At 36.7% G+C, this 17,147-nt stretch overlaps 1 protein-coding gene across 10 annotated transcripts in view; it reads right to left on the bottom strand.

Annotated features, from left to right (window-relative positions):
- Positions 1-17,147, bottom strand: part of LOC121301712 (tropomyosin alpha-1 chain-like) — a 43,547-nt gene that overhangs the window by 19,015 nt on the left and 7,385 nt on the right. For 4 of the 10 annotated variants that reach the window (XM_041231326.1, XM_041231317.1, XM_041231310.1 and 1 more), the window contains exon 3: positions 3,490-3,623. In XM_041231326.1, the coding sequence (XP_041087260.1) occupies positions 3,490-3,623 (134 nt within the window). Of the gene's footprint in view, positions 1-3,489; positions 3,624-12,116; positions 12,383-17,147 lie in introns of those variants that run through there. The other 6 variants (XM_041231369.1, XM_041231348.1, XM_041231362.1 and 3 more) reach the window with 5 other exon arrangements.

Raw genomic sequence — 17,147 nt, 5'->3', positions numbered from 1 at the left:
GGCTCTCGGCCACATTAACATTTTGGTATGCAGCTCGTAGAATCAGGAAGTTTGGCCACCCCTGACATAAGAGGTCGAGACACCCACGTTGGTCCACTTGAACTGAAATGTAACACAGTGTGGTATTCTTATAGAATGCTCAGAAACAATCTCTAAATATGGTGCTTAATAAAGTGTTTTCTTTACCGAAAGACAAGACAGAGTTGACCACCGGACACAACATGCCAAGGCCAATCATGATATGAATCAATACATACAAATGTATTGTTCACTTATGTCACAATGCACTTGCATCAACATACGAAATTAACAGAATATGTGAATAGCAATAGAAAATTGTATGTTAATAAACCATAATAACAAACTAATTGATAAACTAAATTAACAAAGCATCCCTATACACAGTAAATATGCAGCAGTGGCTCTAACAGTAAATTACGAATATGAGAATGAATTTTAACACAATTAAACTCAGCTCTCCTACACACGTAATAAAATGCTACAGCTCTAGATGACTCTCAGACAGTTTTGAAAAGACTGAATAAACCAATCTGAGTTTGATGATGATGAGTTATCAGGTTACAACACTGTACTGTATCAGTTTTGAGTCAACAAAACGCTATCGGTGCCAAAATGTCGTTCTTTTAAGCAAAGTTCCCGTTCCTTTAGTCAGAGCAATTGCAATGGGGAAAATTCCGTTTCACCACATGATTGTTCGCTGAGCTGAAGTTTTCTCTTAGGGGGTGTTCCAATATGTAGAGACTACTGTACTGTTGCTCATTTTAAGAAGGTAATTAAGGACCAGTTCACATTACATAACCGATCTCGAGAATCGTACTCAAAAACGTTTTAATTAATCCAGCTCAAATCGTCCACACAAAGTACAGTTTCATGTTAAATTTGTCTTAAATTCAAAGGAATACTGTCTATGTATATGTTTTTTTTCCAGGGCTTTCGCTTTTTATATACTTTAGTTTTTTTTCTGTCACAATACGTACGAACTCAACAATACTTTCACACTTCAATTATACCTTCTTTCCTTTGCTGTCTTCCACAACTAAAACAATGCTGGTGTTTACAATACCTTGCTCACAAGCATTTCATGTATACCTGGGTTTTTCTGTTCAGGCATTTTTTTTTTACATTGCCACAATTAGCAATTCTGTTTTAAATTCCAAGAGCGTGTAGATCCTACCTATTGTACTGTAATATAGCTTTAAATCTTTGCTGCCACTCGGTAGTTGAGGTAGGTTTAAAGTATTCAGAACGAATCAATGCAAGATTCGAGTCAGGAAGGTGGAACATTGCACAACTGCACTTGGAAAGTTTTTTTTTTTGTAGATATTTTATTCATTTTTTTCACAGGGAAAGGAGTCAACTCAACATGAATTGAGTAACCATTTGCAGTGTTCTTCTAGTGTTTATAGGATATACACCGATTAAATTTTTTTGTATCGGAGGTGTTTTATAGGTTAAAACTGAAAATCAGAAGCCCTATTTTATATATATATATATATATATTATATATATTATTATATATATATATATTATATATAATATATACAAGTGGTGCTGTAGGGAAGGAAAGTTGTTACCAGTCTGTATTTTTTATTAGACTTGAAATAGAGAAATCATTTTAAATGAAGGATTGTTCATTTAAGCCTGCAACTTACAACTGAAATGTTCTTGCACTGTAACCGTTTAGTTATTTATATAGCTTTTCCTACTGGCAAAAACGACATGAAACTCAGTTTCTTCGATCCTGCCTCCTTTGGTGTTTGTTTTAGTCAAGTCTTGCATATCCTAAAAAAACAAAAAAACAAAAAAACAAAACGCATACAGCAAGAACCTAGTTGCCACATTAAAATGACAACGGCATTCAAATCTTTAAACAGAAGAGCTTATCACAGAGCAGAATGACAAACCAAATCAAACTATGAGGAGAGTCTGGATCCAAGCCAAACTCTAACAGCCTTGAAACACAGAATAACACCACATTAGTACTGAATCTTAAGAATTTACTGAAATTTACTGGGAATGTAGATACAGAGAATCCACAAAACTACAATATATTGTACCAAAACCATTAACAGTAAATGCAAAACTAAGACTCATTGTATAAGTCAAGTCTCTGGTTGTATCCACCACCTTGTAACAACCATAAGCAAATTCAGTTATCTAAAACTGTTAGTGTTTTTGAATAACTGCAAGCATTTCACTTTATGCTTTACCTCTCAAAATTCCTAACATTCACAGTATATAGGTAACAAGCGCAGGAGTGTATTATTAAGTAGTACAACCAGGAATGGATCAAAGTGCTATGCACTGTGAGTCTTACATCCATCCTTGTTACCCCAAGTTTTATCAAATGCCCTACAAAGGATTTAATGATGTAATCTATTAGACCTGTGTTCTCTGTGGGTCATATTGCCTTATTTTACCAATACAGACAAACAAGTAATCTTTAAGACTACAAATTCAGAGACACTGGCTAGTTTCCCAAACAAAGGTTCATTAAAACAACACCTTTGCTTCAAAAGGAAGATCATTTGGCAAACCAGATAACGATCCAGACTTAAATTCATACAGACCAAGTCATCTGATTAGACAAAGGGTAACTCCCTCAGAAACCAGACCAAGCATGATAAGCATTAACACTTTCTCTTCAAGGAAGTGGGAGCGTTGATTTGACCTAGCCAATCAGAAACTTGCTCTAGCTCCTTTGTTTCAAAATACTACAAAATAAGTTTTAGCAACAAAATGCTTCTTCAAAAATGTCTACGCATGTTCTTCCAAGCTATTAGTGCTCCACCATGTTCTTCAAATTGCCCCTCAGAAGTCCTGAGAAGTCCTTACTTCTTTACACAAGAAGATGCTAGGAAGAATTAAGGTACTTCCAGCACAGTTTGATTTGCCCTTAGGAACCTATGAAAGAGCCTATTGTAAATTTGGTAACTTGTGGTATGCATTGTGAAGTCCTTTTAGAGAATGTCTTTGTAATATATCTTATAAGTTACTTTGTTTTATCTAGTGGAGAACATCTTGAATATGGAATTTTTTTTTTTTTGTGTGTGTGTGTGTGTGTGTGTGTGTGTGTGTGTGTGTGTGTGTGTGTGTGTGTACAAAAAACACATGAAAGTATTGCAAGCAATTTGAGCCAAGTGATTTTGAGAGACTCTCTTACAGATAATTCTATAGAAGTTGAATGCTATTGTTTTGTTATGTTGTACAAATAAATCATTATTGTTTAAACAAACTGAATACTCATTTGGAAGCTTTCTTATATACATCAACCTCAGGCCCAAACTTGAATCACGGGGGAATTAACAGCCTACTATTCGTCACAGCATGTAAATCTGGTGTTATTTTCTGAGGATAACATCACAGAGGATTTATATACTGTAATGATACAAATGGCTAAATCCCTTAATAATTAGAATATATGCAAACGGTATCTCTGCATACACCTAAGACTCCCACATCCCTCACCTCTCGCTCTCATCTGCTGCCTTCTCAGCCTCCTCGAGTTTTAGGAGGGCGGTGGCGAGACGCTCCTGAGCGCGGTCCAGCTCCTCCTCCACCAGCTGGATTCGACGGTTCAGAGAGGCCACCTCCGACTCGGCCTGCAGAGAGACAGACAAGCACTCAGCACAGAGCATGGGACACGCGTGTGTACAGGCAAGACTTTCTAACAGTGAATAATACGAGTTTACATTACAGCAAAGTTAGAGATTAGGAGAGCGAGATTTGCTTGTGTTGAATGAAGAAGCTACCATCAAGAGATCTACGTCTCCGGAAACATTATAAAACCTAAACATTTTTTCATCATTTTTTGCAATGATGTGACCAGAAGATCTCTCTGGAATTCATGTTAACAGCTAGGATTGTTACTTAATGTTTTTTGCTGATTTACACTGGACTTTAAAAACCCTCTCTGTAGTCTGCTTAAATCGTGGTAGTGCACAAAACAAAGTGTTTTGTTTTATCAAACGCCCTACGCAGGATTTAATGATGTCATCTATTAGACCTGTGTCCCCTGTACGTCATATTGACAGAGCCATCAACAATTATTTGAATAAAATAGTAAAAATAAATAAATAAATACATACATTTTAAAAAAGCAGAAATTGAGTGTGAGGTTGCAATGATGATACTCTCAAACTCACAAAAGCAAGAAAAATATTTTTGTTCCCTACATTCTTGATAAAAAAAGTGGATTAAATTTTCCAGGGCAGCTAGACAACACACAAGTCCATTAGTTGACTTTGGTTAAACTTCAATTTTTTGACTCAAGGTTAAGGAATTTACACAACATTTCCCATAAGGGAGCATAACTCAAAGCTTGACATTTGATGCATTTTTTTTTTTTTTTTTTTTTTTTTTTTAAATCCTAGTCTGATTGGTATGTTTGTTTGGGCCCCTTTCTCGGTCACCTTCACTCTCATGCAAACAAAAAAGGAATCTCCTCTGACCGACACCACACACATTGCAACTGCAGTAGTGATGCGAACTAACTGACTAACTGCACTATGTAACACAATTTTTGTTCCTGGGTAGTAAGTGTTATTTCCTAATTGCTTATGCCTCAAAAGTATAGAAAATGGCTATTATTCCCCACAAACTTTGCTTTTGTGACCAGGACAGTGATATTTCAAAATATCACTATTTCCAATGGGAAAACGGGCAAATGTGTGTCTTTTCGTTCACATAAAGTCAGAAAAAAACAACATATGAATCCAAATTAACATGTATTTATACTAAAGTAATACAAAAATGACTACAAAAGATTTAGAAGTGAGTAGTTTTTCGAGATTTACGATTATACTGTCTTTCCTGTATTTACAGTATAATCGTAAATCTCGAAAAACTACCCACTTCTAAATCTTTTGCCCGTTTTCCCATTGGAAATAGTGATATTTTGAAATATCACTGTCCTGGTCACAAAAGCAAAGTTTGTGGGGAATAATAGCCATTTTCTATACTTTTGAGGCACAAGCAATTAGGAAATAACACTTACTACCCAGGAACAGAAAAAAAAAAAAAAAATTGTTACATGGTGCTATCACAGGTAAAAGTTTTTTTGTTTTTTTTTGTTTCTGTTTTTGTTTCGTTTTTTACATTTACTGTCTATTTAAAAATGACTTGCATGTCCTGGCAGCTATTTATTACATCCTTTACAGTATGTAAAACATTTGACATTTACTGAGGTTTTGTCAATCCACGTCATCGTAAAGGAATTGTTGCTGCAGCCCAGCTGGTAAAGTGCAGTGTCATTTATTCCACCCAGATAATGTAGGTAATGAGAAACTCAGACAATCTGGGCTTTGAGGGAGTGGAGAAGAGAAATTTGTTCTCTTGTGTAATGAAATGCTGTTAGGCTGACGGAATGCAATATTCTGGGTCTGAAAGAGGCCTTCTTCAAATATCCCAGTTTACCGCACTTGCCACACTCTTAAAACTGGTATTCTACTGCATCTGTTTTCCATTTTCATTACACCCAACACTGCAACTAAAACACATTGCCCAAGTACTTTTAGGGTTTGGATTTCAACATTTTAAATCAGAAGCACGGATCATGTCCGTTTGTCTTTCTGTCAGTCTGTGTGTCACTCGCACAATAACTGCCAAGACCATTTATTCCTAAGCACAGACTCCCTGTCCCCCATAGACCTTTGGTATTACATTTGCATTTTATACAATCAACTGTTGACTTTATACAAATATATTCTGTTTCCGTTTCTAGTAGGGAGATCATGAGGAACCTCTGTATGTGTTCACTAGCAGAGGGAAGTGATAGATACAGTATGGAATCAGATTAGCCAACAGACATTCTGTAATGTCTGTGGACTGAATTGATCCGATATTTCAGAAACTCAATTGCAACAAGCAATACCATAATCCTTCATCACCAGAAGCCAAAAGTAATATTTGGTACCCAAAAAATACATCCCATCCATGAAAAGGATAACACACTGTGAATACTACATAAGCGAAAACCACTGTAATGATATCAACTTACTACAGGAAACAATCACAAACATAGCAAACTATATCACTTTGAAGGTTAATGGCTTCAGAGTTCAGACAGTTCATTATATACACTTACTGTAACCTATGTGGAAATTATAACACCTGGAAAAGCGGTGTGAAAGATGCATTACCATTGTGTGCATTTAAAGTCTGAAGTTAGTCAATTATTTTATTTTTTCTAAGTTAGTTTGTTAAGGTACTGTAGTTGTGGTCATTTACGTTCAATTTCTAAAAAGGGTAATGATGAAATTACTTCTTATTTTTTTTGATTTACAAAATCCCAGAGTTATCAAACACAACGCGATACAAGGTCAGCTTTCTTCTTGGCTCTCAAACCCTCCAAACTCAGAACAGGCCTGTTCAAATAAATACACTTTCATGTTAACAGGACTGTCGGCTACAACAACAACAACCCAAAACGCAGAACTAATGTTGGTAGAGAAACTGGAACACAGTAAAGGAGCAAAGAAAGTGAATGCCTGGGGCTTCAAATCAACCAGAAATGTCACTACCAGTGCCAACCCATGCTAACTGTTCTGCATTAACCTCCTTGGTCCCAGAATACCTTTATTCTAATCGTTACCTGCTGTACAGGCAGAACCATCCGGATTGCTTCGGTTTTAGGTCATTTACAGTAAACTGCATCTCAATTACAGAACCTGGCAACTTATCAAAAGTGAAGTATTCTGTGTTCTTAGAAAAGTCTGCATAAGTTTCAGTTGTCAGGCTAAGGGGATTAAGTTATGGCTTTATGAAATTCATAACTGAAAAAATAGGTCAACAACAATACAGCTAGTTCCAGTTATTTTACATGCACAGAAACTGGATTCAGCTTTAAATTGTTCCCTTTTCTAACCTCTGACAATCTTTGAAATCCTTACCAGTTTTGTCATGGCCCTTGATATCACCCTTCATATCACGATTATCATGCATAAAGCAATGGCTCCAATCAGAAATGTCACAGTGCAGCATGTGTCTCTTAATATGCAGAATTTATAGCTGTTGTACTGTTATTTACAATTACGTCACTCACAAGTCACTAAACGGTCTTCATCACATTTTGTTCACATTAGCTTTTACTGTAATGAATTACAGTACCAGCATTGTATCTCCTGCAGCAGGTTTAATCCCCTTCAAAAACTGTCCTTTTCATAGTATTCGTTTTCTAACAGAAAACCAGTGTATATATTATCTTTCTCCCCCACTGCCCATAATTCCTACACATTCTCTAGAAAGCTGCCTCAGCACACACTTTTAATTTTGACCCAATTACACATTGAAAATTATTGGCATAGACTCAAAACAGACTTCCTCTAACAAGTACTGTTATTTTTGTGTGCTGGGAGAAGAAAAGACAACACCGCCGCTGTCACAATCAAGACCAGAGGATGGAGACCATCATTGTGTTTGCAGTGTCAGTGGCTATGCAAACCTTTCATAATCTGCAAATATTTTATACTAATCATTCTCACAACTAATTGATATACTGAGCCCTTGCAGCCAAAGAGGCTCAAAATGGGGTTATCAGCTGGACACCACTGAAAAGGTACTGTACAGCCAGTGCAGAAAGGAAGAAAGATGATCCCTGCATTCCAAAGCTACTCTGCACACCAAACTCTTTGTGAAGTTAATTAGTACAGTCCAAGCATCTCGTTGCTAATGTCGAAGTAATATTACCTTGTTGCTTTCGTGGTACAGCTAGTATTATAACTATTGTAAAGTCAGTTGAGTATTAGTACCAGTGACGTGCGGTGGATGAAATGTCTGGGTAGGCATTACTGTCAGGCCACAATGCATAAAATGCACAAAACACAAACCAATATTGTTATATTGTACAAAGGAGCACAATACCATACAAACAAACAGAACAGTATTGTTCTTTCCCTCCCTATATTACTGTAGTTTAAATTATTAAGAACTAATACAATTAGTTATATTCTTATATTCTTTGTTGTGCTTGGTAATACAAGCACAACATAGACTATAACAGACTAAAAGCAAAATAGTAAAAATTAGTAGCTATACAAAACTGCATACCATATAAAGACTGTTATGCTTTCACGCTAATCACAAGTAGCCAAAATGCCAAAATATGTTCCACTATATTCAATTGCTAAGGTCAACGTCCAACTTCATTGAATACAAATCAGTTTTACCATCAACACAAATCATTGTGACAAATCGCTATTTAGTGAAACCTGCATTATACACATTAAACAGTAATAACTGTTAATAGAATGTTTTACATACCGATAATCACTTATAGATGAAGTCCATCTGTCTTTCTTGAAATACACCTCTGAAAATTTCTTCAAAGTTTCGCTATCCATTCTGATTTCCCTTGACTTTGATGTATTGCAAATATAAAGCAATTTTTAGTTATTTATCGATTAGTATTTATCTTCAAAAGCGCACTGATGTTGAGATCCCATACCGTACAATGGCTGGACAAATATGATTGATTGACAGATAAACTGCAGAGGTAAAGCAGTTCCGTGCTTATTTCCTGTCTATTCAACCCCAAAATACTCAACTACAAAATGTGTCAGCTTTAGCAACACTAAAGGGGCATGGCTCAGCTAGGGTATTCAAGTCACTGAAGACTTACAAAGGAAACATCAGCCATAGTTATGTTTTCTTCTTTTGGAACCCCCCCATTGGACTGGGTGGAGAAAACATTACCATGTAAAGTGCTTTAATAACTATTTAGACAATTGAACTGAACTGGCTAGAAGATGGTTTAAAATTGTACTGTGACAGTGACACAGTCTCTTCAAGAACAATCTTTTAAATGTAGCAATACATAGCAGTTAAACACTAAAGACTGCACAGACAGCCAGTCTGGTCTCTAATTCTCTTGTCCACTCACATTTCATGTGCAGCATACTGAGCTACAGCAGTGGCAGCTTGGGGTTTGCTGCAACTTCATAAAAATAACTTAAATTTCAATTTCAATAACTTTGTACTATACATATGATCAAACTAGCTCTAGAAAATAAAGCTGTGTACCCATGGTGACAGCAAAAACTCAGAGCGTTAGGAAAGCAAAAAAAAAAGTCACTTATTCCAATATGGCAGACATCCTCGGTCATAGAGAAAAGGGAAACACAGCGTACCATCACTGCAATATTTAATAAAACAATATATACAGTCACCCCATGCTTGGAATATCCACAACCCTAGAAGACCTGTTGACCCGCAGTAGTAGCACATTTCTCTTGTACTGCCTGAATAGTGCTTTGAAAAAACGACTTCTCCTCTAGAAAAGAATATCTGCGTGAGCCTGAACTCCCACGGCTGTCCTCAGCTCCAGTGGCAGTCAGGAAACGTTGAAGCTAAATGCACTGGCTCTGGGGGCAATGAGCCAGTTAAACACTGCTGGAGCCCAGTGGAAGCAGGCATATGTATTGAGGCTGGAGACCAGGAAAGTAAATAGATGAGAGCGAGGTGGGACAGCTTCTCCACTGCCTGAATAACAACCTTCTGTTCCAATTGTTTTCAGAAATGTTTTCATCCAACACAATATTTGGCAGAGCTTTTAAGAGTGATTTTTGATATTATATTTGTTCTTCATAATATATATATATAATATACTATTATATATTATATATATATGTTATGTTATATATCTATATTATATATATTTCTTCTGAATAAAGCAATGTATCCTGTTCAAGATCCCTCCAGCAACAATTCTGGTGCTCTCACTGAAAGGAGTGCTGTATTGGCGGTATAGAAAACCAGCATTGTTGCAGGAGGGAGTGTGATCTGGATACACTACAATCCACAGAAGTTTTTCTATTTCTACAGCTCATTTCAGAGAAAAGGTTTGCATCTATTCCTGCAACACAAAGTCTACAGTCTGACAGTTATACCAAATAACTGATGTTCTCTGATAACACCATGGGATTCCCAGTAATCTACTTTGTTAAAAGTGGACTGTGACAACATGTCCACAGCTTGAGTTTTCAAAGTAATTTTCTCATAAATCTGGTGAGATTCACCAGAAACGTACTTTAACCCACCCCACAAAAAAAAAACTAGAAATAAATATGTAATTCCTGGCATAAAATTGAACTTCTGGCATAGCATTTTACTTCCAGCAGACACTTTCCGAGCAATGCACTGCCTTTTTTTTTTTTTTTTTTTTTTGTTATGCAGCTGCAGTTTTTTTTAGATGTCACAACCCTGTTTCAGGACTCTGGTTGCAGCTATGTGACGACTCTGTGTAGACTGGCTACCTGTACCTCTTTGCATTTCTCAGCCAGCCAGCCACCTTATCCCAAAAGCCTTCATTAATCAGACAATTCTACTGAAAAAAATATATCAACAGTAGACACTGACACAGAAGCTGGGCATTATTACAAGACCCCACAGGGAAGTACTGAGAAACGAAAGTTTAAAGCTAAATCCATTATCCATTATGCTCAAGGACATGGTTTTAAGATAAACTAGAGTTTCATACATCTAATTTATGAAACTAATGTTAAACATTAACATACAGTAATGAAACATGTACCACCCCCACCCCCCTTTTAATACTGTAGTCAGGAGCCACTGTTAAGATTCTGTAGATTACAATAGTATGATTATATATAGTCTATAGACACCTCATTTCTGTAAGGGTCACAGTTACGGCTGGGCTATAGCAGTCGGGTGTCACAGGTGCCGGTGTGTTACAAGGGCATCAGTATACCAGCTGACACCGTGGCAGTTACGGCCCATTCCCAAGTTTCATACATATTTTTCAGATGTATATAATGTATTCTCTATAAGAAACGTGTCTTCATTGCCATATTAACATAATTAATTTCAGTCGTCCTCTCCCATATATATATATATATATATATATATATATATATATATATATATATATATATATATATATATATATATATATATTATTACGTGTAATAAAGTACATTTCAGCAGCTATGTTTGGAAAATGACAACTGTGAGAAACTTTCAATTCTAACTCCATACTTTGCCTGGCTGGTGCATTTTCAAGAACCTCATTTTCATTTAGAATTATTTTAATGCTAACAGTTCACTATAATTACACTGTAATTTAGTACCGCTTAATATTGCACACGTTCCGTATCATAATGCGAACGTGTCTAACTCAATATTCTTTCCTTTTTCTCATTCAATTGTCTGACCAACACCCACCCTCCATTTTGGAGAAATCGATCCGATTCCAGATCCAGGTCGTTGTTTGCTTTTCACATGCTAAATTTGAAAGCATTTTAAAACAAAGCACAACAGGACAAATACAGTGTCGCCAGATCCCGCATTTCGCTTTCAGTTTGTTATAGTAGTACTGACAGGCTGTATCAAACATTTTCACTTCCAAAGTATCATTTTAACTTTATTAAACGTTTGAGAATTGTTAATGTTCAGATTAAAGTCCAAATAGCCCAATTGCAAACAATGCTCGTTAAATTACAGCACCCCCTTGTTAAAACATTTGTTAGACACTGCCGCCGTTTTAATACTGTGAGATGATCGCATAAAGAGCCTGCTTTGAATGGTTTTCGGGTTTGCATTGTGATGTATATATGCAATTATACTCTCGCTTAATTCTGAATTAAAGTGAATTACATATGACACTGTTTTACGTCTTTGTAAATGCAATTCGTAGTTTCAGCCACTGCACTGCTTCGTTAGCATACATAGAAAGAAATATCCGCTTAATAATCAACTACAGTCTGGTACAAAGTCTTGCTCCACAGCAGGGTGCTGTCGACCAAATTATGTGTGAAACACACAGCAATCTACGCAATTCTTAATCAAATTAATAAAAAACAAAAATCTAATCGCAAATTGGTTGAGGCCATCTGCTATTGCACCCTCTATCCACATTGACCAGATACATAGTAACCCAACACAATATTCTCAATGCTACTTTCACATAAACAGAAATTCACTCTAGTGTAGCGCAGAATGCCATTGCCCGTCTCTGGTCCCGCCCTCATTCTGCATTGTGTTTTTTCTCATATTTGATTATACACCCATCTTAAAGGCACTTTTTAAATATAAATTTCTACCTATACTTTACTGTATTACAAAAAAATGAAAATACATACTCTTTCTCTGGCCTGGCTCTCAGCATCCACCTCTCGTTGCAGCCTCTCCGCCCGTTCCTCTGCATCATCAGCTTGCTGCTGCAGGGTCTGGATTTTTCTTTTCACAGCCTCAATCGAAGTAGCCCCAGCCATTTTATATATTTATATATATGTTACTACAACTTCCTAACTAAAGCCTTATTATAAAGTATTAAAGTTTCAGCACTGTTCACAGTGCCCTGACCGCCGCTCCTATCACACTGCGCACTGCAGAACCACTGAGTGACTGTTCCCCTGGCTAATTCAAACGTCTTGAATGGAAAAAAAAAGTGACTCTCTCTCTCTCTCCCTCCCTCCGTCCCCAACTGGTGATTTGGATCACCGGACCATTTTCACTTCCCTTCAAGTATTTAGTCTGAGTTTCAAAGTACACTATATATCGAATATACACAACTACCTATGACCCTTATTTTCCTTAAACCATTGATGTTGCATTATGGTCAGAGCAACTAGTTTAAAAAACGCAGTGATCATTTTGCTGTCTTTAGAAATTCACAGTACAGTTAAATAAATAGTTTACACCCTATGGTTATTTTATTTTACATTTATCTAAAGAATCCTTGTCAAATTCTGATAGAACTTGGTAAGAACATTCTTTAGCACAAGTTATTGGGTGTCTCGTTATACCACACTGCTTATGCTTACATTCTTTGTACCTGATCATATCAATAATTTACCTAAACAGGATTGGGTGTTGTACTACTTTGCATTTCTAACCCTGTGGGCAGCCAGTACAAACCGGTAAAGCCTTAAATTTAAAAAAGGCTTTACTGAATTACGCTAAAGATTTAATTCAGTAAATCTGATGTTCAACACAAAGTAGTCTTTTAGTATGTGGGACCTGTTTTTTTTTTTTTTTTTAAATCTTGAATGTGTTTAAATTAGAAGAATCCCTTGTCTACAACTGAATGAACGCACTGTTCGTATTTTTGTGTGAACTCAAAAGAACTGCAAGAGTAGCAAAGGGTAATGCTATTTCTTCAAGTTTGTGCAGCTCTTAGTGGAATTAGAGGCGTTACTCAAAATCCATGTGATCTATTGGCAGGGGGAGGCTAGTACTGTACTAAAACAAACACTGCAATTGCTCCATTGGCCCTGAGGTGAGGCGCATACAAAGAAGTGTCTTTCTGTACTGTCCTTCAGTTTGGACCTGTTCAGTTATTCACATTCTGGGGATATACGGAATTGTCTGTCTCTCCCTTCATCCATCCTACTTGTATCTGGAGAACCACGCATCAGATTGTAAAGAAGCATTTCAAAGACAAACAGTCCAGCCCTCGCCTTAACATGCAATTCCATGGGCTGAGAATCACCAATTCATTACAAGTTGGAGGTTGGCAATTATACACTTATGTGGTGTTACAGATGTTACAGCAAAACAGAATTTCAAAAAGTGGATTCAACTTTTTATTTATTTATTTTAAAAAAGACTGTAAGGTGTTTATGTTATACTTATAACATGTGACAGTATCTAAAATCTAATTTTTTCAACACAGGCCTTATAATGTAACAATCTTCGTACATAAGCAATTCCTTTTCCTGTATAGGACACTACACTGTCACTCCATCAACATATTTCACATGTATTCCTTTCCATCATTACCGTTTATTCAGTTTTGGTTCACTATAACTTTTCTGCCTTTCAACCCGATGTCAGTGTGGTTGATCAACACCTTGGCCCCTCATCCAGAGGACAGCTGAACGCTGCTAGGCTTTCCAGCTTTGCCTTAGAGGTACTTATGGGCTGCCAGCAGTCCAAAGAAAACTAAAATGCAAAATTCTGCTGGGCCTGTAGATAACTGCAAAGTACGAGATTACTTCATAAGTATGATATTAAATCACAAGCCCCTGTTTAATTTAAAGATTGCGTTGTTGTGAGCTACAAGTGTTTCAGGCTGATTTCAGTTTTGCTGAAGACAGTTGAAGACAGTGAAAGACAGTGCATTGATGTATTTGCCACCTATTATAAAGCTGCCTGACAGAAATATCCGTTGCGATCCTGAAAAACCGGTAGTGCCTAAATTTGTATCGGTTTACAGATTTAAACCACTTGTTTTTCAGACCTAAACTACTGAAACACAATGAGCACAATGGACACAACTGAACTAAAGTTCACCCTTTCCTTACTTTACTGGGTTTTTTTTTTTTTTTTTTTTTTTTTTTTTGTCACGTTCAGTCATATGATTGCTGAGGTCTCACATAATGAGAGGGAGATTCCAAATGAATTGGTTTGGGGGGGGGGGGGGGGGTTGTTAACAATGCAGCAAGAGAGGGGTGCAATTAACTGTTTGAAACCTTTGAGGTGAAGCAAAAAAAATAATCTGAAGTACTTTATGGTGTCTTTGTTATTTTCAGATAACAAGGAAGTGCAAGATATAATTTGCCAAGTATGTTATTATGTATTGTCTGAAATGGCAATAAGGATAAAAAAATACATTTAAAAAAACTGCCTAGATTTGTTTTGTTTCTTTCTTTCTGCTATTGTATCCTGTCATGTTTGGCTAAATTCAATATTTACTGATTAGCATTCCTCGTTTTGCTACTTTCTCCCTGCCTGAAATGGTGGTTGTTCTAAATACCTTCAAGAAAGGACAAAAAGATTTGTACCAACTGCTTTCAATAGCTCTTTCCCTGAATCACATACTATTAAGTTTTCCATCTATCTGAAAAAAAAGGAAGTGCACAATCCTTAAGATAATAGCCAGCCTTGCACTCATATAAACATACAGTATATCATACAGGAAGCCACTGGCCATATGTTGTCCATTTCCACCCAGTGTCTCATAACTTGTTTGTCTCTGAAGCTCTGCTAGACTCAAACAATGCTCAATGGAGGAAAACAGACTGAACAGGAATCATATATTCCGGCATCTTCAGCCATTCCCTTCACATCGATTACATTATTACAGCATCTGAAATGTGATGGAATGATGGAAAATATGACCTGCTATGAAATGGATTCCCATAATGTTAATAAGAATCAAGTTCATACAAAAGTTCAAGCATATTGCCTCAGAGGTTTTACTTTTATCGCTGGTGAAAACCCAGGAATGGCCTGGTGTTCAATGACCTTGACCTATTGCTTAGTATATCTATGTGAAAATGTGTTCCATGACATAAGTTTGGTACACAGTGAGAACCTCCTCTACACTGTGGACACTGTGGTATAGTGGTATACAGTGAGAACCTCCTCTATACTGTGGACACTGTGGTATAGTGGTATACAGTGAGAACCTCCTCTACACTGTGGACACTGTGGTATAGTGGTACACAGTGAAAACCTCCTCTACACTGTGGACACTGTGGTATAGTGGTACACAGTGAGAACCTCCTCTACACTGTGGACACTGTGGTATAGTGGTACACAGTGAGAACCTCCTCTACACTGTGGACACTGTGGTATAGTGGTACACAGTGAGAACCTCCTCTACACTGTGGACACTGTGGTATAGTGGTACACAGTGAGAACCTCCTCTACACTGTGGACACTGTGGTATAGTGGTACACAGAGAGAACCTCCTCTACACTGTGGACACTGTGGTATAATGGCACAGGGTGAGATCTTGACCTATACATTTCTACTCTTTTCAAGCAAGTTTGTGTTTACAACCAGGTGACCCTGAGGTACGCGAAGACAAGGAAGATTGTTTAATATCAAACAACAATTCAGTGTTTGACCCAAAACACCCCCAAGTCCATCTCTTTCTTTACAAACAGAAATATAACCTGGTTCAGAGTTCATAATACAGGAGACACTTCAGAACCAACGTAAGATAGCATCTGTTCATCTTAACCTATAAGAACTCCCCTGTAATAGCACTGCACTGTATACTGTACCAAGAGATATACAGTATGGCTCTGACTGTGTGCTGGAGGTTGTTACGCATAAAGTTAATGAAATATTTAAACAAACTGCAAGTAGATACTCTACATAGGACCCAATTAATGCATTTTTAATTAAAGTACATTTCTATTAGGACTACAGTAGGTCATAAAATTCCTAATGCAGTACAGTATGCACTCTCAGCTATCATATTTACTGTATCGTGACGGTGCAGACGTCAGTGTGGTACTGACAGGGTAAGGCAAACATATCTCAACAGGGTATTTCATTAAAGTTCATTTAGGTCCAAAAAAGTTAATTTAGGTCAAAAAATGTTATTCAAGTCCATTTCAGTCACAAATATATGATGACTATTTTGGCTGGTATCTGAATCTTTCTATCTTGTAATTTAACAGAAAATGTATAGCAAACAGATGTATAGCAATAGATCCCGGCTATAGGAGGCCCCCAGTGGTGACTAGAGGGGCCACATTAGGAAGGTTGCTTTTTTGGCAGAAGTGTCTGTTGCAGATCCTTTTCACACTAGAAATATTTTAACCGACATACAAATAAACTTTAAAACATGAAAGTGAAAGAATGTTGATCTCAACTCTAACTCCTAGTCCATTTCTTTAGTTTATGTTGGTGTCCCAGTTTGCAAGTATTAGCTGACAAACTATAGCTCCCAGATAGTAATATATAGAAGATATAGTAGATATATATATATAGTATATATAGATATATAGTATATATATATATATATATATATATATATATATATCACACACAATATTAAAATACATTAGACTTTAGGAAAAATATGTCTCCTCTGCCATAACTGGTTTTAAAGTATCTGTTTGCAACATTAAAAGATGCTTACCAAGAATATTCAAATCAATTTCTTTGAAAAAGAACCTTGTGTGGGAATGACATTTTCAGGCCATTCATTTGCCCCAGTAAATGATTCTGCAACTATAAACTGAGACTGGAGGATTTAGACTTTTGCGTTGCTAGGGCACCAGTTGATTCTGATGGCCTAGAGCTCAAGTAAACAGTTGGATTCCTGGCATACTTTACCTTCTTTGGTAAAATGATGTCAGCCCTTTTACAAAAAGGGAGTGCCCCATTCCCAATACAAAAGCCAACACCTACCAAAACTTCAGCCTATC

The sequence above is a fragment of the Polyodon spathula genome, chromosome 2, assembly GCF_017654505.1.
Source record: "Polyodon spathula isolate WHYD16114869_AA chromosome 2, ASM1765450v1, whole genome shotgun sequence".
Lineage (NCBI taxonomy): Eukaryota > Metazoa > Chordata > Actinopteri > Acipenseriformes > Polyodontidae > Polyodon > Polyodon spathula.
This window is presented reverse-complemented; position numbering and strand designations above follow the sequence as displayed.